The 25,274-nt window shown below is 39.9% G+C and overlaps 1 protein-coding gene across 2 annotated transcripts; it reads left to right on the top strand.

Moving 5' to 3' along the window:
• Positions 1-82: 82 nt before the first annotated feature.
• On the top strand, positions 83-24,318 carry fgd5b (FYVE, RhoGEF and PH domain containing 5b). Of its 2 annotated transcripts, none has more exons than XM_085159420.1 (21): positions 83-403; positions 1,330-3,883; positions 9,708-9,861; positions 10,375-10,433; positions 10,541-10,571; positions 11,170-11,321; positions 11,517-11,673; positions 13,304-13,394; positions 13,521-13,571; positions 14,134-14,192; positions 14,715-14,786; positions 15,010-15,078; positions 16,687-16,770; positions 16,922-17,001; positions 17,206-17,302; positions 17,427-17,564; positions 17,718-17,820; positions 19,199-19,335; positions 19,437-19,535; positions 19,702-19,856; positions 20,299-24,318. In XM_085159420.1, the coding sequence occupies exons 1-21, from the start codon at positions 394-396 to the stop codon at positions 20,333-20,335; spliced, it is 4,389 nt and encodes a 1,462-aa protein (XP_085015546.1). In that variant the 5' UTR covers positions 83-393; the 3' UTR covers positions 20,336-24,318. The 2 variants fall into 2 exon arrangements, with proteins under 2 accessions (XP_085015546.1, XP_085015545.1); XM_085159419.1 differs by having other exon boundaries at positions 19,437-19,562.
• Positions 24,319-25,274: the final 956 nt, after the last annotated feature.

Raw genomic sequence — 25,274 nt, 5'->3', positions numbered from 1 at the left:
TGAGTGACTGTCTACGTAAAATATCCACGTCACTCCGTTTAATCTCATCCCTGTTATATTTACTGATTACAGTAAAGTACCAATCATCGCTGAATTTCATTTGTAGGCGGACTGTAACATTTCCAACACTTGACTGGACCTGCTGCTGTGCAGGGATTCTCCTCAAGTGCGGTTTATTCCAGTTTCCAATCGCGTCCGGCGCGCACCAGGACGCACCAGTGAGCGATCAGCTGGGCAGCGTTTCCCTCCCAGAAGGCAGGGCTGCGTTGAGGCACACTCACTCACTCTCTGCTTAGACTATTCAACAGAGTTTGCTGTTTGCTCCATTTTTATTACTTTTTGTGTCCTGACTGATTTTGCGGACGAGATGTTGGAGATACTCGCTTTCCAAAAATGAACACAGGTGAGACGATTTGCCTCGAGCCACGAACTGCTTCACTTTCGACATTTTTAGAAAATTAGAAGACATACGAAGTTTACAGTTACTTATATCTTACAGATTCATCTTTTTAAAGAGATAGCCTTTGACTCCTATATAAGGAGTCAAAGGAGTCTCACTTTGACTCCTTTCTTCGTAAATGAATGACTCCAGCGGTAGCAACAGGATATGGAGCAAATCAAAGTGTGCCTTTACCCAGTGTTTCTTGATTTTACAGGGAAGTATGGTGTTGGTTATATAGAAGAAAAGAGAGCGCTTTAGCAAAAATGAAGCTCGCTTGGGATTTGAAAACTTCAAATCAATCTTTAACTGCATGTTTTCTATTTATAGGCAACTGTCATAATTGCCTATTTAATTTAACACTTCCTTTATATTGATATTGTGCATTGCATAATGTATTGATGTAATTCATGTATTGAATACACATGAAGTACATGTGCTGATTTATTAGCACTGTCCTTTGCGACATGTAAAGTGACCTATTGTTCTTAAAGCAGTACAGGCAGCCTGACAGGAGTGTCTCTCGCTTGAATCACAGGAAGTGAATCAGGGAATTCCCTTCAATTCTTTCTTGAAGAATATCAAAGTATACATTACTAATTTAGCATCTTTTATTATAATCTTACACCACCAAGCTGTACCAATTGGAGGAGCTATCTTGGCTTGTACTGTCAGTTTCATGTATGGAAATATATATTTTTACAAAGAAATATTCTACAGATTTTGTGAAGAAAATGTGCACAGCTAAATATGACTCTTACAAACGGTTCAAAGTTTTATCATTTGTGAATCTTTAATCAGTTTTAGGTCACAGTGAAACAATGCAAATGACCTGCAATCTATTTTAAAGCGCATAATCTTACAGTTTCCTTTTCCTGTTGTTCTTTCAGACTGCACCAAGCCCTCTGTTGCTCCCAAGCCAAGATTTGTTTGTCACGCCAAGCTGTCCCCCCTTCTGTCTGCAGCCAGGGGTCCTAAACCTTCTATAGCCCCAAAACCTAAAGTCACATCAGAGGTAAATGGCAGCCAGGGAGGATGCAGTGATGGCAGCCTGGTAACCTCAGATGGTGAGGCTGATGAGGAGCACGAGACAGAGAATGGTCTAAACAAAGCAATTATAGACATATTGCCAACGGAGCGACCATTTAACTCCTACATCCTCAAATCACCACAAACAGACTCACCATTGGGGTCACATGGGCTGGAGGACAGAGATGTGACAGAGGAGGAAAAAGAAGATGAAGATATGATTCTGAAGATGGATGAGGACTGGAGATTAACTGACAGTGCTGTGACAGAGGAAGCTGATTCCCTGGAAACACTTTGGATCAGTGATGCTAGACCCACGGCTGACTCGGAGGAGGCAGTGGAGATGATTGACACAGACGTGACGGAGGACATGGATGCTGAAGGTTGCGATGCAGGTGAGGCGCTGGCCGACACAGATGGCATCTCTGTGGGAGACTTTTCTGTTAACAGCATCGATGAGGAGGCAGGCTGTTATTCTGGTGAAAGTCGAGACCTGAACAAGAAGCAGCGTCAAATTGAAGAGGATGCAAATACAGCAGACGATCTAACTGAGTCTTGTACAGATGAACCTGATGTCCTGGGTGAAGAAAGCACAACTGAGGCTGATGACAAGTGTGTTTTTCTAGCAGAAGTTGAAGAGAAAGTAGAACCAGTCTCTGACTGTGGTTTCACTTGTAACATCCTAAAGCTGAGGTGTAGCCCTAAGATTAAAGAAAAAGGTGAAAGCCAAGAGCACACCCGTTTTTATGACTTCACTCCTGACGACCAGAAACAGATCTCTGGTGCAGCTAAGAGACACACTGGCTTAGAAGGCGATCCAGGTTATGAGCCGTTTTACATCTCTTCGGAGGACTTTATAAACCGAGACTTGATGCCAAGGAAAGACAAAACTTGTGGACCACTAGAGAGTGCGCTCACACAAAGTACAGTTTCTTCTTTAAACAGCCATGGAGTATCAGACAGGAAATATGAGGAAACAGCCGAAAATATACAAACGGAGTGTTTGGGTTCTCAGGATTACACTAACAACACTCATGAAAACAAGGTAAGGATATGTCCGAAAAGGATGCCTGTCAAAACTGAAGAGCATAATTCTCATGCAGTGGGAGACGTATTAAATCATTTGTACTTCCAGCCAAGGTTCAGGCAGATATCCATCTCAGTACTAACAGATGCCGATACCTCACTGACCTCTTCATGCTCAGGAAGCCAGCTCTTGTCCCCAAACGACTCTGACGTCTTCAGAGACGACGATGACTCGGAGGGCCACATTGTGCCCTTTCTGGATGACACCACTGACACGGAGCAGGACATCAGCGATGAGCATCTATACGAGGAGCCAGGGAAAAGTTTGTATGTGGAAAATGGTTTTCCTTTTGATAGGAAAGTGACCGGGATTCGATCCCACTCTTTGTCACACCGCATTACTAATAAAGTGGAGGATACAGGAGTGCAGTTTCTTCAGAAGCCCTACACGAGTGGATTTGGACAACCTGCAATGAGCAGCAGCCCCATGTTAAACTCAACACGGCACAAAAGTTACTCAAAACCCCATTATTTGTCCCTGTACCCCCGTTCCCTGTCCATGGAGGGCCAAGACTCATCTCTGTGTGTCTACAGGGAAGGATCTTCTAGACAGAGAGGTGCCCTTTGTTCATCTGAAAGCTTCTCCAGGCGCTCCCCTCTCTCATCCAGTGCCCTATCCACACCTACATCTGCAGTGGATATCCCTCCTCCATTTGAGCTGGCCTACATCACTAAGAGGCCTATTACAAAGAGTTCTCCTTCCCTTCTCATTGAGGGGGACTCATCAGAGAAAAACAGGAAAAAGAAGTCCTCCCTTAAGCGCTTTCTCATGCTTAAATTTAGGCGGAAGACAGAAAACAAGCCCGCGGTCGATGTCAAACCATCGTTCTCAGCAGAGTCCAGCCACCGTATGCCCAGCAGACTACTGGATTTAGATAGAAGCAGCATAAACAGCTCTCCGCAGCTGAACTCACGCTCAGTCAGCAAACTACAAGTTTCACCTGAGCCGGCCTCTCCCTTCCTGTTCTACAAGGAAAGCAGAAGGAAAGGGAACACTGTGGCCTTCCTCAATCGCAGCGTTGTCCGGGTGGAGTCCTTCGAGGATCGCTCTCGTGTGCCTTTCACTCCTCTCCCCCTGACCAAGCCTCGGTCCATCTCTGTCCCCAACACAGATACCTCTGACTACGAGAATGTTCCGGCCATCAGTTCAGACTACGAGAACCTCCCGGTGCCGCAGCGGAGGCCTGTTCGGCAGATACCTCTCACAGACTTCTTTGTCCGTCCCAGTCGAGTGCTGTCTGCTGCCAATGAGACAGATGGTTATGTGGACATGAGCAGCCTCCCTGGGTTTGAGAAAAAAACTCAGTCACTTGAAGAGGAAACAGAAAGGTATGTAAATGAACCAAAACTTGTAGCACTGCCTTGAATGATGACATTGCTAAAAACAATAACAATGTTGGTTTAAAATGTTATCTTGGTAATTGCTTATTACCACTAAACATCACACGCAAGGTTTTATGCAATTCGAATTTGACGTGTTGATGCTATCAGAAGAAAGACATGTTATCTAAGTTAGGGCTCCACACTGGATTCACCGTCTGGAGATTATGAATCTCTGCAACAATTTTTATGTCTGTCCATCCCAGAGTTTTTGCAATAAATCCATCAGCACCAAAGCAGTGGAGTGTCTTACTAAAAGACCAAGAAGCCAAACAGCTAACACGCATGGCAATTGTGCATCATATTAGTGATTCCTGCCACTACCATTTTTTATTACTTCATTGTCACTTTAATAATGTCCTTGGAATGATCATTATTTGTTATATAGAGACCCCCCTGATGCTATGATCCCTGCAGGTATGTAAAGAGGAAGCTTACCTCTTACCTTGCAGTAAGACTAAACTTGTCTTGTCATGGCTTGTTGAGTGGGAGAAGAGGAAATGCTGGTGTAGGGGTAGTGGCTTAAGATGTAATTGAAAACGGGCTGTTTTCATTCATAAATCATCCCTTTAGGTACAGAAAATGGGGTCCTTTTGGGCTGATGTTGTAGGCAGAGCCTCCTGTGTCCCTAGTGGGATGCTGTTTGTTGGTATGATCAGCCAGGCGGCTCTGACTTTAACCCACCTCCCCCTTACCCCCCACCCCCACATTCCTGTTAGCTGTGCCCATATCATGCAGGCTGTCCACGATGATTAATAGTCAGAGTCTTTTGGAGTCATTGCTCGTCTCTAGCCATTCAGAAACAACAGGCAGTGATACAATCTCAGTGTGTTCTGTAGTCAGCAGTTGTTCACCAAAGAGCTTCCCTCTGCTCATGTTCACCATTTAGGTTATACTATATGTGCAAACAAAGCTGTACAGCAGGGCTTATAATACACTGATGAAGAGGCTGACACAGTGTGGTTTGACTCAGACCGTTGTATTTTATACTCTATATCATTTCTGTGAAAATTAACTCCTAAAATCAACCATTGGAAAACCTACAGGTGTACTTCCGACTCTTAGTCATCAATGAACAGCTTGATGTCTTCATCCTTTCATATATTTTCCTCACAAGAAGATTTTACAGTCTATAAACTTAAATATTTTATGTTTTAAATTAATAAATCAACCTGCACACACCTTGAGTTGATGATGAACATGTGAACATGTGAACATGTTGTATGGCATTATTACTCTGGTTTGGGCAAACTTTTTTTCTGGTGCCTTAAACTACACATGGATACTATTATTTAGGGACTTGTTTAAATTCCAGCTTTTTTATATGGAGACTGTGCTCACTTGCATGTACACACACTGGCTCCCCATAGTATTGCAGCTTGAGTTAATACAGTAAATTAACCTGTTTATCTACTACACATTTGAGAACTGTGAAAATGCCCAAGACAATATTGAAGAGCCCAAGGTGGCTTCATCAAGAATCTTTATTTTGGCCAAAAAATGCAAAATATTTTTTAAAATAATGATAAATAAAAAAAGTAAGAAATGTGAAAATGACCTAAGGGATAAATTTCAAGCAAAGACCAGGCAGGTAACTTATGCACACAAACACAAAAACCAGAGCATTTGCTGCTTTCTCTTATCATGGTTACAAACACTGGTTTAGCTCAGTGATTTGAGCAAGTGGCCCAAATGCCATAAGCCTAGTATAGAGGCCTAGGTTGGATTATGCCCCACAGCCATTTACTGCATGTCTTCTGCCCTGGTCTTTCTCCCAGTGTCTTCTCGCCACTGCTCTATTAAAGTAAAGGCTGAAACCCAACAAATAAATTAAATAAACAGACTTTATTTAAAAGATACCTCCATGACGTCCTGTTGTGAAGCCTCGTATTTGGTACATAGACAGTATAAAAGCCACCCTGACTCTATAACTGTAACTTATAAATTCTGCATTTTGAAGCATCAACATTAGCATTTTTGTCTGCTGTGTTATTCCCTTATATGGATAAATGATGGTATTAGTTACCATATAGCCAGCATGGTGAGCAAGCTACTTTCATAAGCTGTACCAGGTAATACCAGCTAATTAAGCACAGACTTCTGCAATGGTCTATCTAACAATAAAGCTAAATATCAGTCAGATAACACATTAAAAGTGCTCAAACTGCACAAACATGACACACAAATGCACACTCAGTTGGGAGGTCCAGTTTAATGACTTGAACTAGGGTGAGGCCTACCCAACTGGCTCCAGCTGCCTATCCATAGATGCTGAAACTGTTTTTAGTACCAGACTGTAAATGTGTTTTTCTGTCCTGTAACATTGGACATTTTAAAGTGTGAGCCTGTAGGGGCTGACTGTCTTTTGCAGAAAGCTTTAAGCATTGTCTTGAGGAACTGCAGTTTTTGCCACTTCATGTGCTGACTTCATATTTCATTCACAGAGGTTGCCCCCCGGTTTGACAATATAATCGTCACCATCTTGATTTTTTGGAGACAGAAAGAGAAAGGGTTACAAAATTAACACTAATGATGTTAATAATAATAATGATGATGCTAGTGCTAAGATGTAAATTAATAATTAATAACAATGATAGAATTGCAGGGTCAAGGTGCATAAAAAGCAAATTAACTGGAAAAGGCAAATTAACGTGAGGCTCATTAGAGACTCATGTAACGTTAAAATTGTTTCAAGAGAAAAATTATTTTGGGAAAAAATGGTCAGCCATGTATATAATGCTTAAAGTTTAACACTGAATATATAATTTATATTTTTAAAGAATCATCACCCTTTCAATTCTTACAAAGGGGGTTTATAACAAACCCATAAACCCTTCCAGTTCCTGTTGACTTTGTATCTGTCTAGCAGGGTCAGCGATTTAAGTTCTCTTTCAAAACAACAACGATTTTAAAAATAACAGTACTAATAATCTACTTAATCCAGTTGATCCTTATTTGTCAAAGCAAAACAGGGAAAAAAAGTATTTAACAAAACTCCATCGTAAATACTACATAAACAGTGAATAGCTACAACCTCAATAAATCAGCAAAGTTGTCAAATTTAAGAAGCTACAGTAACAAGATTTTTTCATTTTATGGATCGAAATAAAACTTTTTAAAATAATTAATGACTCAGTTGTTTTTTTAATTATTTGCTGATTTTTTTTATTATTATTTTATGCATGACTAATTAATTGCTTAATTGACCTTTTAATGTTAATCCTAAACAAACAGTGGCATGAATATGATTTCTGCACGGTGTTTCAGCTTCTACAGAATAAAGCCAGCATAATCACAGTTCTCCAAATGGACAGTAGAGTTAGAGGCTGAGGATGTTAATTTTGCAATAGCCTGAAGGAGCCATATTAACAGATAGTTTGGAGATAATTGGTGTCTTTTCTCCAGTCAGCTTTCATTGGGAACCTTGCTTGAGGAAAAAGATAGAAACAATATTTTTTATCTCCTGTAATTTATCGCTGCACATTTCGCCTTGAGACGTCATACATTGTGGCAGGAGTGTGTGAAGAGATGGAGGCAGTTTCTTTGGCAGTGATATAAAAGCCTAATATAGAGACTGTCCGTGCAGTTTTGTGGTATCTCATTCAAAGTTTGATCTAGTAAACAGTAATGGGCCATGCAGCTCTAATGTGTGTGATGCAGAGATCTGAACTGCTCACATATGTTGTTCATATGTAGCTAATTTGCATCTCAGTGGGATTTAATCCACCGGTGCTTGGAGTGAAACATGGCAGGAAGATTGGCAAAGCAATTATCTGGTCACGTAGAGGACTACTGCATCACCACTGTAACTTTAAGGATGTGTTGTTATTTGCATAGCTTACATTCCCCGCTGAGCGGCAGACATTAGCATATTCATTTGGGCTCCCCGCAGAAGGGAATCTCATAGCATAAAATACCAACATGTGTCCCTGATCGGGTACAGTTGTCACCGCGGGCCTTTCGGAATCAGTTTATTGGCTTTTGCAGACCTGCAATGTTTTATCTATTCACATTTAATTCTAACACTGACTATGTTTATTATAGTGATATTTCAATGTCAAGCATAAAGATGATTTGAATGGTTAAATAAAATTCATCTGATTTATTCTCACATGAATGAAGCTCATATTATAGAATCACTTGGTCAAAGTGTGGGGGAAAAAATGAAATGACACATTTTAAGGCTAGAGTAGTGGTTTTCAACCAAGGGGATGCAATATACACTTTATTAGGTACAGTACAAGGTTGATTTCCCATTTAGCTTCAGAACTGCCTTAATTCTTTGTGGCACAGAACAACAAGGTGCTGGAGATTTTGATTCATATTGACATTGACAGCGTCACAGAGTTGCTGCAGATTTGACAGATGCACATCCATGATGGGTGTCTTTAGACCTACCAAAACACAAAGGTGCTAACTAACCCCCACATCATTACACCACCACCATCATCCTGAACTGGTAATGCGAGATAGGATGGATCCATGCTTTCAGCAGCAGCTTACAGCAGAAATCAAAACTCATCAGACCAAACAATATTTTTTCCATCTTTTATGGTCCAATTTTGGTGAGCCCGTGTGAATTATAGCCTCAGTTTCCTGTTTTTAGCTGACAGGAGTGTCACCTTGTGTGGTCTTCTGGTGCTGTAACCCAGCACCAAAATCCATTTTTGCAATTCAGTGGATATTTTTCTCTTTTTCTGGACCATTCTTCGTAAATGCAGAAGTCAGCTGGGCGGGAAAACCCCAGTAGATCAGCAGTGTCTAAAATACTCAGACAAGCCTGTCTAACAGACACCAAAAAAAAAAAAAAAAAAACCAACAACATGCAAAGTCACTTAAATCATTTTTCTTTCTCATTCTGATGCTCAGTTTGAACCTTAGCAGGTCAACTTGTTGTTGCTTCCATGTGATTGGCTGATTGGATATTTCCATTGTTGAGCATTTGAACCAGTGTCTATAACAAAGTGTCTGTGGATATATTATTATTAAGGAATAAGAAGGAACAAGCACTTTCCCCATATATTTTGATTTTTGTCGATTAATGATGAGAACAATTACGGATCCTGAAGGTAGGTAAGTTTATCCAGACTTCTTGTAAGTCAAAAAGCAGAGACAGCTGGAATGTTTTGGTCACAGCAATCACTTTTCTGTGGATTAAATAGGTTAAAATGTCGTATTTAGTGAGCTTTAAGATGGTCCTTGGCAAATATTATTTTGTTTTGGCGTTAGCTCTGTGTCCTTGTATTCAGTATTTATGTTAAGGTGCTAAAGTTCTGCTCTCCATATCTTCATAAAACCCCTTACGTTCTGGACTATTGTCCATCTTAAATAATACCCCACATTTACTTAATTTAGTCAGTAACACTATGAGGCCTGTGACATCAGACTTGGAAGAATTTGAGATGAAATAAGTCTCTGTATCCTTTTTACCAGGCAAAAGTGTGATTTGAAAATATTTTTGCTCTCAACAAATCAAAACTGTAAATTAGGCAGAGTAGTTATGAGGCTGTTACATCAGTGTTATGAGCCAGAAACCAAATGAGGTACAGCCTCATAAAAATAAGCCAACAAGAGCGATATTATTAAACATGTTTTTGAAATTTTAACTTCCATTTGACCAAATTCAGTGCAAAAGAAACCAATAAAATGCTACATGAATTTTTGTCATCATTGTTAAGAGTGTGCATATACTCTGTAGCATTTTTTTGGACTGTATATCCAGCACGCTGCCTTGTTTCACACCAGCCACCCCTTTTTTTGTTGCTTCCCACAGTGCCTATACAGAAGCATACAACGTGTGTGCGTTGGCAGCTGGCCCACAGGTTAATCCGGTGGGTGAAGATGGGAGAAAGACAATGGGTGAAGAAGACCAAGGACGCACCTCTGAGGAAGACGAGGCAGTGACAGAAAACAACTATGACAGACAGGTTGGGTTCCTTACATGCACGCTGAGGGGAGAAAAAAAGTTTTTATAGGTAGAACAACAGATTTCTACAACAAAATGTTAAATATCTTGTCCATAACATACTTAGCTTAGAAGTCCCCATTCACTAAGCCTTTTATTCACCTACTCTTATTTAGAAAACCCTCCATCCTCAGAAATAAAACTTAATTATTTAATTGTTTTTACAGAGAAGTCACCTTACCTCCAAAGGACTGGTAGAAATGAAGATGTATTGTAAGAAGGGAGTAACATAACACAGAGTAAACAGATTTTTTTCACCTTGGCCAACTGCAAAAATGCCCTCCAGTGCCAGCATTTTAATGCAGGTTAATGGAGGTTAATGGGCTACTACAGGGCTGTCCTCATTATTTAGAATTTGATTGCTGCTTGGAGATGATGTTGAGTGGTGAGCCAGCTACATTTGAACCTGCGCCAGAATGCTTTAGTTTCTCCCAACGTGAGGCTTATTCCAAGTAAATAATATGATTGTTTACAGCCTGACGGTCGATCCAGAGCCTTTTACATCGTCAAAGAGCTGGTGGATTCAGAGAGAACGTAAGTTTCCTATTTAACATATTATTTCTTATTAAGCATATCTGCTAAAAGCAGTCTCGTTCCCAGTACTATCCTGCTGAATTGTGGCTTTATTTATCTACCCACAGACATGTTAAAGCCCTCAAGGTGCTCCAGGAAGTAAGTGAAGTTTATATATATATATATATATATATATATATATATATATATATATATATATATATATATATATACATGTATATCCTTTTCCAATTATCCAACCCACTCTATATCTCCTGTATGCATCCAGATATTCAGTACGGGTAACATTACAGCTCAGGTTTATATTTAATACCTTTATTCCTGCGTCTGCTTTGCTGTGTGTTCAGACCATAGTTACTCATTCACAAGCTCATTTTCACCACACTCATTTAGCACAAGTACACTTTTCTTCTGCTGTCCTCTTTGTAGCTCCACTGAAACAGTGTGGAGCACCTCTGCTGTGATAATGAGACAGGAGCAAACCCTGTTTTTTTCATTTTGCTTCCTGCTACAGTATAGGGCATAACCAGTGACCTAAACCACTCCAGTGCTTGAAGAGATGATGAGATTCCTTGATATATTAGCTTATGCTCTCCCTGCTGTGGGAGAGTCCATCTATGGTGGAGAAAGGGACGGATTGTTGGAGGCTAATTGCGTGGTTTTGGGAAACTGGAAGTAATATTTTAACCTAAACTGTGACATAAAGTTAATTCCTCCACACTCATCCATGTGCCAGGACTTTCGTGAGGCTGTTCGGTCGACAGTAGGAGACCATGGGGAACCTGCGCTGGATGATGAGAGACTTCGAGAGATTCTTAATGAGCTTCCTGATGTTTACACCCTGCACCACACGATCCTTACTGAGCTAGAGAATCGAATCCAACACTGGTGAGCGATGGGACAGCATACATTACTGTTAAACAGGAAATACTTCAACACACACACACCTAAAACACATCAAGCTATTATTGAAAAAGAAAAATCCTTTCCAACCTTTTTCTTCCTCTATTGTGTTGCTCAGAAAGCAATCTAAGGGCAGTGGGTACTTCTCTGTCATGATCTCACCTCTGTTTGTTCATTCAGGGAGGACAGCCAAACGATTGCGGATATATTCCTGAGCAGGAAAGCAGAGTTTTTGGTCTTTACCACCTACATCGGCCACTACGATCGGAGCATGAGTTTACTGGAGGACAGCTGCCGAACATCGCCCGCTTTTGCGGAGATTGTTCAACGTTTTGAGGTATGACCTATGACAGGCTCTTTTAACTGACTTGTGAAAGGTAGCACCAAATTCAAAATGGCATATTGTTAAAATGAACTATAAATTTAAAAAAAAGAAAAAAGATGTTTTTGAGAATCAAATGGTCTTTGCTGTGCTCAATGAAAGCTGCACAGCTATAATTGCATTTTCTTACTATAAGGACATTATTGGATAGTCAAGAAGTCAAGTAGAAAACCTATACTGTTTCAAAAAAACAAAAACGTTAGTGATGTTTAAATGTAGGATACTTGTCTAAGTAGTTATGGATTTCTATATACATATATGTGTGTGTACATGTGTATATGACAGAGAGAGAAGAAATAGAGACATAAGGCTTTGAAAAGTCAGACACTAAGTAGCTAGAAGTCATCATTTTATTTCAAGCAGCAGCTACATTCATCTGCCAAAAAAGGAGCAGTTATGGCACCCAAAAGACAAATAAAGACATTAAAAAATCTTTCAGAATGACAATTTAATCACCAAATCTTTCTTAAAATTTATGTTGATTGCATTTACCAATGGCTTTTTGAACTTTCCCAACACAGGCACAAATTAATTAGCGACTAATTTTAGCTCCAAGGCTGCAGTTATAATTAGCCTCAGTTAAACAAGCAGACACAGGAATGTGTTTGTCTAACCAGAGACCAACAGATAGGAAAGCCTTTAAGTTGATAAGTTTGGAGTATGAAAAATGATAAGCACAACAAAAACGCATTATAAGAATTTTTTAAACAGCTGTTGTTTTATTCTCAGTCGCATGTTATTTAGAGTTCAGAGCAGGTCAGTCTCAAGTTTGTTCTTGCTGTTTTTCTCCTCAGGGTTTGGTTACTCAAAGTATTATGTTTTTTAATAATGCCAGTTAATTGTAGATCAACGTCAAGTGGCACAGTGTACATGTGTTTTATTTATGGACAGAGGAATTTTCAATATTTTCCGTCCATTTTACAGACCACTAAGGAGAGGAGTTGGCAGTAAAAGTTTGCAGAGCTGGGCAGTTTTCTCTGTCTAATTTAAGAGCACCGGCATTTAAAAGTCCTTAGATTCTACTTTGTGCATTAATGCCAACACAGTGAGCTTCTTTGTCTACCCTTTAAAACAAGAGGCTGCTGATAGAATAGTTGTTGTTTTTTTCACTATGAATTAAAAAAGTGAAAAACTCAAATTATTGTAAAAATACTCTAAACAGAAATATGTTACACTGTCCATTACATTTATTTACTGGGCAAATACCTTCAGTACTTGCCGAGCCCCATTCTTAACAGTAGCATTGAACCAAGTCTTTCTAATGACTAACGAAGATTTGCATTTTTGTAGCTAGCAGTGTCTGTGTGAAATAACTAAATACAAGTTCAGGCACACACCCAAACTCAAGTTTGGGTTATTGGCCCTTGTTCACATTTAAAATATGACTGTTTCTCCTCAAAGCTCCTGTGAGGTTGTATAGCTTGTGTGTCGATACAGCTGTCCTCTTTTTTGTGGACAGTTTCATTCCTTGCCTTTTTAACCACTCTGGCATTGTTTGACTTGTGTTCATGTGAGCTTCTGCAGTAAACGTGGCCCTTAAGGGCAGCTGTGATTAAAGGAAATAACAAATATGTGTGTGTCTCAGGAGAAAAATCCAGCTCGGGAAAATGCCTCCTTTAAACATCAGCTTCTGCGGGTCATCGTGCGTGTGGCTCAGTATCGTATGCTCCTCACGGGTGAGCCAAATTTTAATTAAATCAGGACAAAGCGTCCGTCCTACAGTATTTAGATAATATATCTTACTCAACATTGTTGTCTTCTTTACTTTCTGGAGGAATTCATTTCTTTCCTTTCTCTTGCAGATTACTTGAACAATCTCTCTCCAGATTCCAAGGAATATGAAGACACTCAGGGTACAGTAAACATATCACAAGAGCAGGCAGCAGTGTGCACTGCAAAGTTCACACTCTGTCCTACTCACAGGAGAGCTTTGCCAGCTTCTGTTTGTGGCTGTGTGTTTAGAAAGAATTTATTCGTGCTCATCTGACATGTAGAAATGGCCATGAGAGAGCTAATTTAGATTTCTTTGTTTTTGGTGGTAACCCACCGAGGAGTCATTCGAAGTATTTTCTGCCTGAAGACAGTAATGTGTAATTCATGAGAAGGCACGTTGAAGCAACACTATCTCTTGCTGTATCTCCCGTAAGGGAGCCATCTAGTCCAAACATGCAGACACTTCCAGACTCCGAACTTAATCACTTTGCACACAGAAACAAGGAAAAAAGATCTCATCAGTTATACAAACCTTTAATGTGACTGTGGTCGTGACTGAAATGAAATAAATCCAGTTCAGCTTTATTTATGCCAAGTCACAATAGTACTAACACCTTAACTTTATGATATTGCAGAAAGAAACCAAACAATCCTCTCTGACGTCTCTACCCTGAACCCTCTGTCTGTGTTTGTTTTACTCAGCTGCCGTAGTAATCATGTCTGACATCGCAGATCAAGTGAATGACAGCCTAAAACACGGGGTAAGGGTCACACATTAACTCTTGTACACACAACACCACCTGTGATGCAGAATCACAGTTTTTTTTTAAATCTTATTAAGAGCACACACACACAAATGCAAAATTCATAACGGAGTACAATCAATGATACTGGTTTATAGACCTAGTTGACAACTGCTGGATGTACTGACAGGAAACTGGGCACACTCTTCCCCACTTTTCAAAGCTGTAGCTGCGCTCTGAGAGTGAAATCTTAAATCAAACATTCATAGTCATAAGAGTCATAAGTAGAGACTCAAATCAGCATCCAGCTACAACTGTGTAGCTGGAGTCACATGTCTGGCAAATTGACATTTTTGATTGGGCATGGTCTAAAGCGAAACATATATGGTATGTTTGTCTGATTTAAGAGATAGCGCCACTCTGGAGTCAGACAAAATATAAAAATATCTTGATGTTGTCAGGAAAATGACGATAATGCCCTTTCATCCATCCGTCTCTTATTTTGGCGTCTCACCCCTCTCCTTTCTTTCTGTCTCTCAGGAGAACTTGTTGCGTCTGGTCAACATAGAGTACAGTGTTCATGGCCAGCAGGACTTGCTTCAGCCTGGCAGGGTATGTGTCTGATAACAGTATTGTTTCTGCTTAAAACTTGCCAGCCCACCCTGTCTGTGTTGCACCACTCCTTGCTGCCCTTTACACAATCATTCAGCTGGGAATCCCCACACCGCCTGGTTAAATAACATTAATTACCGCAGATGCCCTCTTTGTGTCAGGATTTGATGAGTTGTGAAATGCTTGGTTTGATTAAATCTTTTTTTTTTTTTTTAACCGTCAGATTTTTGTGAAGGAGGGCACGCTGATGAAGGTCAGCAGGAAGAGTCGACAGCCCCGCCATCTGTTTTTGGTAAATGTTGTTTCCTGTTTGCAAGACATTGATATTAAAGACTCATGTACCAGTCTCTTATTATGCTAACTTTTTAAGATATGTGTGCTATTTGCTTAATTAGAACTTATTTTTATTAAAGGTGTAAAATGTAGAGTGAGGCATTTTCTGTCTGGTCTATTTCCATGTCCAGACTGAGCTATTAAGAGCAGGGTTTCCTGACAGGATGTTTCTGAATGCTGGCTTCCTGAGCCAGTTCTTTACTGACAGCACAGGGAAGGTCAACAAGAGCTCCTTAAAAACTGAGCGATCCATGTAGAGTTTTACAAGGCTAATTGTGTTTGGTAAATATTAGACTAGCATGCGTTTAGCTCCTTCAGTTGATCCTTATTAAGTTCATGCGATAAGATGATAAAGGAGTAGAGAAGGATGTCATTTATGAAACAGAAAGCATAAACTTAGTAACCACCTTAATACAATTGCTCTGTTTATTTACTCTAAAAATTCAGTTTGAAAAATCAATACAAAGATATAAAATATGAAATACTGCAATCAAGAGAGGTTGGGAAATTAAACGCCTTCGCATATTATCCATAGAGCATGACCGAGGTGGATTGTTTTTCCCTCCTGTGGTGTTTTTGAAATTTGTGGTCTGAGCTTGACACTAAAAAAAACCTCGTAAATGTCTCTTCTGGAGGAATATTGATAATCATCACAGCATAACTTTTATTTCCAAGCTTATTGGGATTAATGTTGGGGAGAGCATAATAAAACAAGACTGCAGGAGCTGGCAGTTTCCTCAAAGACGGTACTAAAATGCAGAGGGACAGTAAATAAAATTATGTACTGGAAAAATAATAAAAACTTTAATGATGCAATTTGACACCAACTTTGATAACTGTTGTCTCAAATATCTCACATATGTATAATCATAAACATTTATAAGTAGAAGTTATCAGTTCACAGATTCCCTGCAGACATGAAATAATAATCTGCATATTTTTATTGGTTGTCTCACAACTTTAATCCTGGATTTCCTTATTGAAAATTTTTAACATTTGGTATTTCAAACTGCTGGATATTGTTTCATAAAAAAAACACATTGGAAGCCCAGGCAAACTTTCCCTGTTAGGAGATGAATCTAAAAACGATCTTCTACTGTCAAACTATGCATGTAATTGGTGTTCTCATTGGAGGGCAAACATACAGGGGACATGACACATGAGACGCAACCTACATAGAGGGTGCACAGTTTTATTTACCATTTTTCAAATTAACCGATAAGATCCTAATGAAGTGAAAATCAATTATTGGTTTCTTTTAGAAGAGGGTCTGATTGTGTTTTCATGCATGAGAAATTATTGTTTGTAAGCATTCAAATACACTGTGACTGTTTTTACTTTGTGCAAGAAAACTGCTGATAATTAAAAGGAAAAAGAATATTTTTTTTAAATGTGAACATGGTGGTCAAGTTTTGCATTAGAGTGACGCCTACTGGAGAAAAGCTGCATATACGTGAACGATGAACTGCTCAGCTGACTGTTTAAACTGCTGAATATTGTTTTTATGCTTCTAACAAAGCCTTTCATCTGCACTCACTAACTGTGTCTCATGTCTGCCTGTTGTCAGATGAATGACGTGCTTCTTTACACCTACCCTCAGCAGGATGGCAAATATAGACTGAAAAACACTTTGCCCCTCACTGGGCTGAAGGTCAGTCTTAAGATTAGAGTCAGTAATGCTCAATCGCCAGCTTACATGCAAGTTACATCCATAAAAGCACATGGATATTTCAAGAATGTGTTTGAATTTCTTGTACGTTTTTTCTTCATGTCTGGATGTCTGATCTTGAATGATTGCTCAGGTCAGTAAACCCATTATTGAAAATGTCCAAAATGCACTGAAGATAGAGGCAGCAGACATATCCATCACTTTGTCTGCAAGGTGGGTCACAATATAGAGCATCCTGTAAAAATGATCAATAATATCTGTGGTACTGATGGTGGTGGGAAAAAAAACAATGATTTTGCTACCAAAGAAGTCTAAAACCTTTGAAACTAAAGAGATGAAAGTGGATACTATCACATTAGGTGTCTAGTTGAATTGAAACAACAGCGCTTGTTTTGAGCTTGTCTGTATCTTTTGCAGTTCCTTTTTTGAAAGAGAGGACTGGTTTTACACTCTTAATCGCGCTGTGACTGAGCATATGAGAGGCTCTGTGACATTCAGCAGTTGCTCTGGAGAGGTGAGCAAACCCTGCTTCCAAACAACTGTGTTGATACTTTAATGATGTTTCTTCAGTCATGCTTAATCACACCAACCACAATGACACTGATATATCTGTGTGCTTCTGTGTGTGTGTGTGCCAGGCCAGAGATCGCCTCCGGCTGACTCTAGGAGAGAAGGCTCCCACACTTGTTCCCGTCTCGCAAGTGATGATGTGCATGAACTGCACCTCGGATTTTAGTCTCACTCTTCGCAGACACCACTGCCACGGCTGTGGACGGGTGAGCCACATACAAATAAAACACTGAGCTTTAAGATAGTTTAAAATCTACGGTTTAGACAGGGTGCAGCAAACTGTAGCTTTCGCAAGTGTTAATCGTCATTAGAGCTTGTTTTAATGCGCTTTGTGGTTCCTTCGTATATTTGTGTCACAGATTGTTTGTCGGAGCTGCTCCAGGAACAGATACCCTCTGAAGTACATGAAAGATCGCATGGCCAAAGTGTGTGATCACTGTTACAATGAGCTAAAGAAGAGAGGTGAGAAAAATGTGCTCAAATACATTTGAATATCATATATTAAGAATTTCAAACTCAGTTTACATCATGAGTCACATGCAGTCGACTTTGACCTCAAATGGGTTAGAACAGTGAAGCTCCCCCTTTTTTTTAAGTATAAAGAAGTTTAATCACACATTAAATCCCTCAGGTATCTATATATAAGAAAAAGAAGTGCTATTTCAAAAACATGTCCCAGTTTCTCTACATGACAAAGAAATACTTAAATTGAAATGTACTTTAATACTTTCTATTATAGATAAGTGAATAATGTGAAACATTTCTTTCATTTAAATGTTCACCTATTACTTGATTACTGTGGTGTAGTACGAATGCCCCCATAGGGGCTGTAAAACTTCTGAAAATACAGTTAAAAGTAGAAAATCAATCGAAAATGTGACGGTGCGGATTGGAGTCTTTGGCAGGCCGCTTTGGGGCACTGAGCCATATGTTTGACAACCATCTCCTTTGTCTTCACCTGTACATGCAGGTCCTTTTGATTAGTTAACTTTATGCTCGGACTGAGTGTGAGTGGAGTCAAACAGAGCTGGAAGATTAAAATGTTTATTTTACCAAAGGTACAATACTGGGCAAGAGTCTTGAGTCGCCCCTCCTTTCTTTATATTTTGCCAGAAGATCTGAAATAGATGCATTGATTTAGTGAAACGTGTGCAAACAAACAGGAAAATACAGGGAAATATGTACCTTATAATATTGTTTAAAACTGCTGGTTCATCCCTTCAGTTAGGTGTCTTTGTATGCTTAAGTGATTCATAGGTCAGTAAACAAACAAACAAATTAACAAATTCTCTCAAAAATGTTCAAGAACGTCGATGTGACTGAGTAAAAAGCTGCCAACATCCAAAAAACTTTGAAAGACTGTGAGAAAGCCTGGAGAGCTATCGCTCAAAGCCACTACAAAAAACAAAAAATCAAGAAAGTCTGGCTCCTCTGGAAGTCTGGAAGCAAAATATAAAGAAATGAAGCTCAGGATCTTTGAAATGTATATTTGGAAAAGACAGGAAGTTGTACTATTGGAAAATAAAATAAACAATCTAAATTAAAGATAAAACTCCTGGGCTGCTATTATGTACAACAGCTTTTTTACTGTCAGCTGCACCACGGTACAGTTACCTGTTACAGGTAAGTGGTCAGACAAAATAATAAATGTGATTGTGTTATCATCGCATTAGTATATTACTTGAATTCACACAGTTGTTACTGTGCAGTTTTCATCGTTATTCGTGCACGTCTTCATAGTCACAACAAATATGCCTCTGCTGTGAGTTCTCATTTGATTGGGTTGTAATTTAGCAGCTGTCCTTCACGCTGGTTGAAAGAGTGTGGGCTCTCTCCACAGGCGGAGATGCTGCTGTGATGTCAGGGCAGACTAGCCCTCGGTCAAACCGCTCCAGTCGTCCGCTCTCCACCGTGTTCCAGAACATTCATCCTCCAAATATTTGGAGACATCGGAAAGGCACTGCATCCTTCACACAGGTAAATTCAACAGAGTCTATGCATTATGAAGGTTAATGAATTGCTGGTCATGAAGTGACAGCTATGCCATTTTATTAAGTAAAACTGCCATTGTTACACAGGTGACAGTGTCGGAGGAGGGCTCAATCAGTGGCAGTCTACAGCGAAGCAAGAAGAGCAAAAGGAACTGGAAGAGACTGTGGTTCCTCCTAAAAGACAAGGTGCTTTACACCTACAGAGCCCAAGAGGTGAGGGGAAATATGCACTCCCCTTTAACCTAAACCACACATATTTTACACCTATACAGACTGCAGTAGCGAGGTTTAATAACAAAGTGTTGTATGTGATAACCTGTTTAGTTTCCTCTGATTTATCTTCCTTCTGCAGGAGAAGGTAGCGTCAGAGAGTTTACCTCTGTTGGGTTTCACAGTGAGGCTGCCTGACAAGCAGAGGGGAGATGAAGAGGCTAATGTCTTCCAGCTGTACCACAAAAACACTTTGTACTACACTTTCAAAGCTGAAGATAACAACACAGCCCAGAGGTGAGAAGCACATTTACCTGATAGCCCATAAAATGGAAAGAGGCTCGCAGCTCTTAGCCTGACTCAGTTTGAAACACAACAAGCATTACTGCTGTATGGGTGCTGGTGTTGATCTTGGGAACTCACAGTGTCTTTGCCAGTAAAAATAACTAAATGATGGCTTCGCATTGACGGGTTGTTGCTTTTTGGGAGAACAACTTGACCTTAACCCACAGACCATCTACAGCAATTCTTCAACTCAATTTAAGCATGAATAGCACCAAATTTGGGGAGAAGACAGAAAAGCTACCATTCTTGGCCAAGATAGACCAATATTAAAAACTGAGATATAAGACATAAAATTAGCTCAGTGAATAACGTAGCCACCCGATAGCGCTGGTTATTGTTAGATGGTGCAGACTAAAATGACTCTTTTCTGATCTAAAATCTTTTCCTTGTGCAGATGGGCAAACGCCATGGAGGAAGCCACAGTTTTATAGAATAAGCTGAAAGAAAAGTCTGCCTTTCTCTTTCTACACACTTGCGCCCCTCAAAAAACTTCTGACTGTGAAACCACAGCGAAGAGGAACAAACACTGTTTTATTACTGCAGGTTTACAAGTTATAACTTGCCAGCTGGACTGAAGAAAAGAAGACATTGTGTTCTTTGAGAAGGGACATGATCACCTACTTTGTCAACCTCCAAGTGTTCCCTGCCTGCTGGTAGAGCAGGTGTGATGCTGAGAACCACGAGATGCACTGGCCCAGATACCTGACAGTGTGGAACATTACAATAATGTGACCTGTATTTCCCCCAGCAGCTGATCAGCGTCACTCCTCCAAATTGTGGTGAAATGCTGTCGATTATTTCCAAGTTTTATTACTAACAATATTTTGAATATGTTGAATTCTTCAGAAGAGGCTTAAACAATAATAACACCTGTCAGCTTAACTCAGAAATGGCCTCATCTTTAGTCAAACATGCATTATTTATGCCTTAATTTCAACATTTGTTCTTGCACTGGATCTCCATAAATATGCTCTGAAGCACAGGCTGCATCAAATAGGGAGTAACTTTATATGTATAATAGTGTCTATTGCTTTGCCATGTACTGTATTGTGGAGATGAAAGTGAATAAGTAGTTTCTATGCCTTTTGCACTGATTTGAAAAAGAAATGATTGTACAAACATTCATTACTGGGACCAAAAGGTTCAACTACTGTACTTAATATACTAGCTACTGGGAACATGTGGAAAACTATGTCTTTAATATTTTAAGTCCCTATGATAAGTATTTTATAAATCCATGTTTGTATAAGACTCATTGAGCTGGAGCGGATCTGCAGACGTGGACTGAAACATGAATCACTGATTGCACTGATCTACATAATCAGTGTTTTGGACTTTGTACTGTACTAAATGTTTTCTTATGTTTATTTACAAGACAATAATTTTAAAACAAAGTAAAAGATACTATATGATCATACAAAGAGTCAGTTTCTGTGCTTTCTCTTCATTCTGCTCATGTCCTCTAGATGGCAGGTGGACTATATTTTAAAGCAGGTGGCAGGCTGTCATTGATTTTCTGTTACCGCGTCCTTGCTCGTGGTTTACAACACATACTTTAGATTAAAATAGGAAAAATTCAACATGCAGCAGCTTCTAAATAAACCTAAAGGTGCCTGGGCTGACAAATAGTCCATGTGACGCTTGTTCCGAGACCAGGCTGGTCAGTTTTTCAGCTCACGTGCAGAGCTTCTCGGGAAGACACAGTGGGACTAAGTGATACACAGACCAGTGTGCTGTTGGGCCAAAGACAGGCCAGGCCTGTTCTGCTTCTCATCTACCCCTGAGGCTTCCTGACCCAGAATAATATCAGGCAGAAAGTTTGCTTTCTGGGGCTACTGAAAAGTTGCAGACACCTCGTCCTACATAAAGGACAGACCATTCATCACTGTGTTCTTCCTCTCTAGCCCCAGTTCTGCTTTCTCCCTACTCTGTTTGCTTTCATCACATATCTTCAGTTGGGACTTCTCTGCCTACGTTGCAAAGCAGTTGCCAGATGCCACAAGGAAAGCAGGGTACAAACCTAGTTTACCTAAATGTAGAACTTCTCTGTCAGTTTCCAAATGCAAATTTAGTGTGCCCGTATTTAAAATACTTCCCCTTAACTTTTTTTCCTTCTTCTAAAAACAGGAACTCATTGCAAGGGCATATATGAGGGCATATAGGACTAGAACAGGTATATCCAGTGGCACTTTTAATGGTTATTTATGTGCTAGTTAAGAAGCACAAAAAGAAAGCCTTCTGTGTGCTTGACGTGTCTTTTTCGGTGAGGCAGGAATGGTGTCATAATCCGGTCTTACTTCCACATTGCTGCAGGCGGGAGCAATGCAGAGTGAAGCAAATAATCAATCGTACACACAGCCTACTCAATAAGGTCAGATGTATGCAGCTCTGTTATATGTGGTCTGTTACCATTAACAACTGATGCTACGGAGCCGCTTGAAATCTATTCCGAGGTGAGCTTCCTTACCTGTGGCTTTTTACTCACAACGCACCAACAGCACACACTCGACTTTATTTAACGACAAACTCACACTGACACGCTCGGACCGCCAGTCTTTGTCTGAGAAGGGAATGCAGCGTTTGCGTTGATGTTGTGAGCTACAACAGGATAGCTTCTCATCTTTCATAGTGCTGTGTGGGCAGCATCGCCTCAGGGGAAAGGAAAAGAGTTTATTACGCAAGAGCTGGATGTTTAATAAAAAGAAAGACTCCGTCCCCTTGACATTGGCTTGACATTTCTGGGTTTGCACCTTGTGTTTTTCGTTCTCACTCAGAGATGGGGAGAGGAAGTGGAGAAAAGAAAAGATACAGAGAGGCTGGAAGAATAGAGGGACTCACTCTTATGTCCCACTTTGCAAACTCTTTGCAGCCTACACTGCCAAGTCAATGTTACACCTATTCCACCTCCCCTAAAGCTTTAAATAGCCCGCTTTCCCTCAAAAGGACAAACCAGAGAGAAACACATAGCCTTCAGCACACTCTGCACCTCCGACTGAACATACATTATTCCTGATGCCTAAACGGGTAGTCTGCATTGTGCCTTCTGTTCTCTGGTGATCAGTGTGTCATAAGCATTTAGAAAGACATAATTAAACATATGTCAGCAGGACCAGCAGCCAACAATAAAAGGCTTTGAGATATGACATCTCAGGGGAGGCTTTTGCAAACTCCAAACACTTAAAAAAATGCTTGTGTTTTGATGACCAGGCTTTAGAGCTGTGTTAATGAGAGTTAATTTAGAAGACTGACATCACACTCAGGACTAGGGATGGGTATCGTTTAGGTTTTATCCGATACCAGTACCAAACTGGTACTTTTGAAATGGTGCCGGTGCTTAAACGGTGCTCGAACCAGTGCTTAAAGAATGGAGAGCACAAAATTGGTCCAAAAACCTCTCACGTTCAGCTGTTTTTTTTTTTGTAAAAAGATAACAATGTTAGCCTTTTCTGCAGCTATAGGGTATTATGATATCACTCTTGGCTGGAAGCAGTGCTTAATCAATGGAAAAAAACACAAACTTTGTCCAAAAACCTCTCATGTTTAGCTGTTTTCCACTTTTTCTTTGGTCACTTTATTGTTTTTGGCCAGGGTGAAGGGAGTATCTGCCATCAAACAAGAAGACAGCCGCATGTAACTACAACGGTGTTTGCTAGTTCACCTTACATGCATTAATGTAATAACGCGGTTAGCATACTCAACGTAAATTACACACGACCAACATTAAGCTACTGACCCAGAGAAGAACGGCTGCTGCTGCCATCATCATCCGTCATCATTTCTGCTACACTGGCAGGGCTAGGGGCCAGGACTCTACTCTTCGGGTTCTTGGGGGATGTTGCTAACTCCGAGTCCGATAACAGGCACCACACCCGCAGTAGATGTGCCTGGTGTGAGGTCTCGCAGCAAGCTATCAAATACGGCGCATTTCTCGGCTTTAAAAAAAACGCTATGCGTCGCCAGGTGTTTCATCAGATTTGAGGTGTTACCTCCTTTGCACAGTATCACCTTAAAGCACTTGTTGCAGGCTGCTGAGTTTGCATCTTTGGCTGTGAAGTACAGCCAGACTTTTGACCGCTTCGCCTTGGGCATTTTTAATCTGTAGCTCTGCTCTAAAAGAATGTATGTACCTGGACCCGCCTACTATCCTCGGAAAGGTAAAATGATTGGCTAGAATCCAAAGTGTATCACATCTCAGGGAAAAAAAAGCACCGAAATGTGCGCTGCTTTTCAGTCTGGTTACTACCGTTTATTGCACCGGATACCGGTACACGTCCCTACTCAGGACTTTCCATTTAAAGTGGATCTTTTTTTTTCTTTTTTTTTTTTTTAATTCTGACCGTAAAATCACTTTATTTGAACCATTTTAATTAATAAAAATAAGGAAAAGCCCGATAGGTTAAAGAGTGTGATGACTGGGGAACAAATAGATTTTCAAAGCAAACAAATAATGCCTTTTAAATCTATGGAGCTCACTAACAAGAATCTTGTTTCTAGTTGAAAACGCAGAAGTGAAAAGGTAACCTTGTCAACAAACATCACAATGTTTTACCCTCATGCACTTCATCCAGACGTGAAGGCTTTATTTTATTATTTGTTTTGTGCACTACACTTCAGGTGTAAAAACATCAAGTTGTAGTTTGCTTGGAGTTTATTTAGAAGACCATGGGAATCAAACATAAGCCTCGGCGGCCCAAATAGGACTGGGCCAACACTCCACTGAACTGAATTTGTGCTTTTAATAGTATTTTTTTTAATATAAATAATGCAACAGTTTTCCAAACAATTAATTGCCAGTGACAGATAAATTCTTGTTTTTCACTATCTACTATGTAAATGGCTGAGCAATGAGTAATTTTAAAATGTAAGCCCAAAGAGTAGTGCTGGCAGATTTCTTTCATTTACCACAGTACCATATCTGCATCATGCAGAAAAACTGAGACATACTGGTCAAATTTCACTTATTTTTCTGATATTAAGAAATTTCACGGAGCAGATGTGTGGGTAAAATTCATTACACTGACAGAAAGCAGAGTTTCACTGGTCCAACCCAGCTGGTGAATTTTGGGTTGGATGAATCAGACATCTCTGTAACAGACAATATATTAGCTGGAGGAAATTGCAACCAATACAGAGTTCAAGCAACCGCTGGTTTATTCTATATAGCCTCCATAAAAACGATGAAGTGCTGCTTTCCACTTTGTTTTTGTACAGATTTAATAACATTAACTGTGTTAATTCACAAAGTCAAGTTGTGGTGGAGTTTCCGCCACAAAAGCAAGAAAGCTGATGTTACGCACATATCCTTTAAACATGGGAAATGATCTGTTTATCCTAATACTTGTAAATGGAAATGCTCTAAATGTCTTTTCC

Source organism: Neolamprologus multifasciatus, chromosome 5 (assembly GCF_963576455.1).
Source record: "Neolamprologus multifasciatus chromosome 5, fNeoMul1.2, whole genome shotgun sequence".
Taxonomy (NCBI): Eukaryota; Metazoa; Chordata; class Actinopteri; order Cichliformes; family Cichlidae; genus Neolamprologus; species Neolamprologus multifasciatus.
The sequence above is the reverse complement of the archived record's forward strand: the minus strand, read 5'-3'. Positions and strand labels throughout refer to the sequence as shown.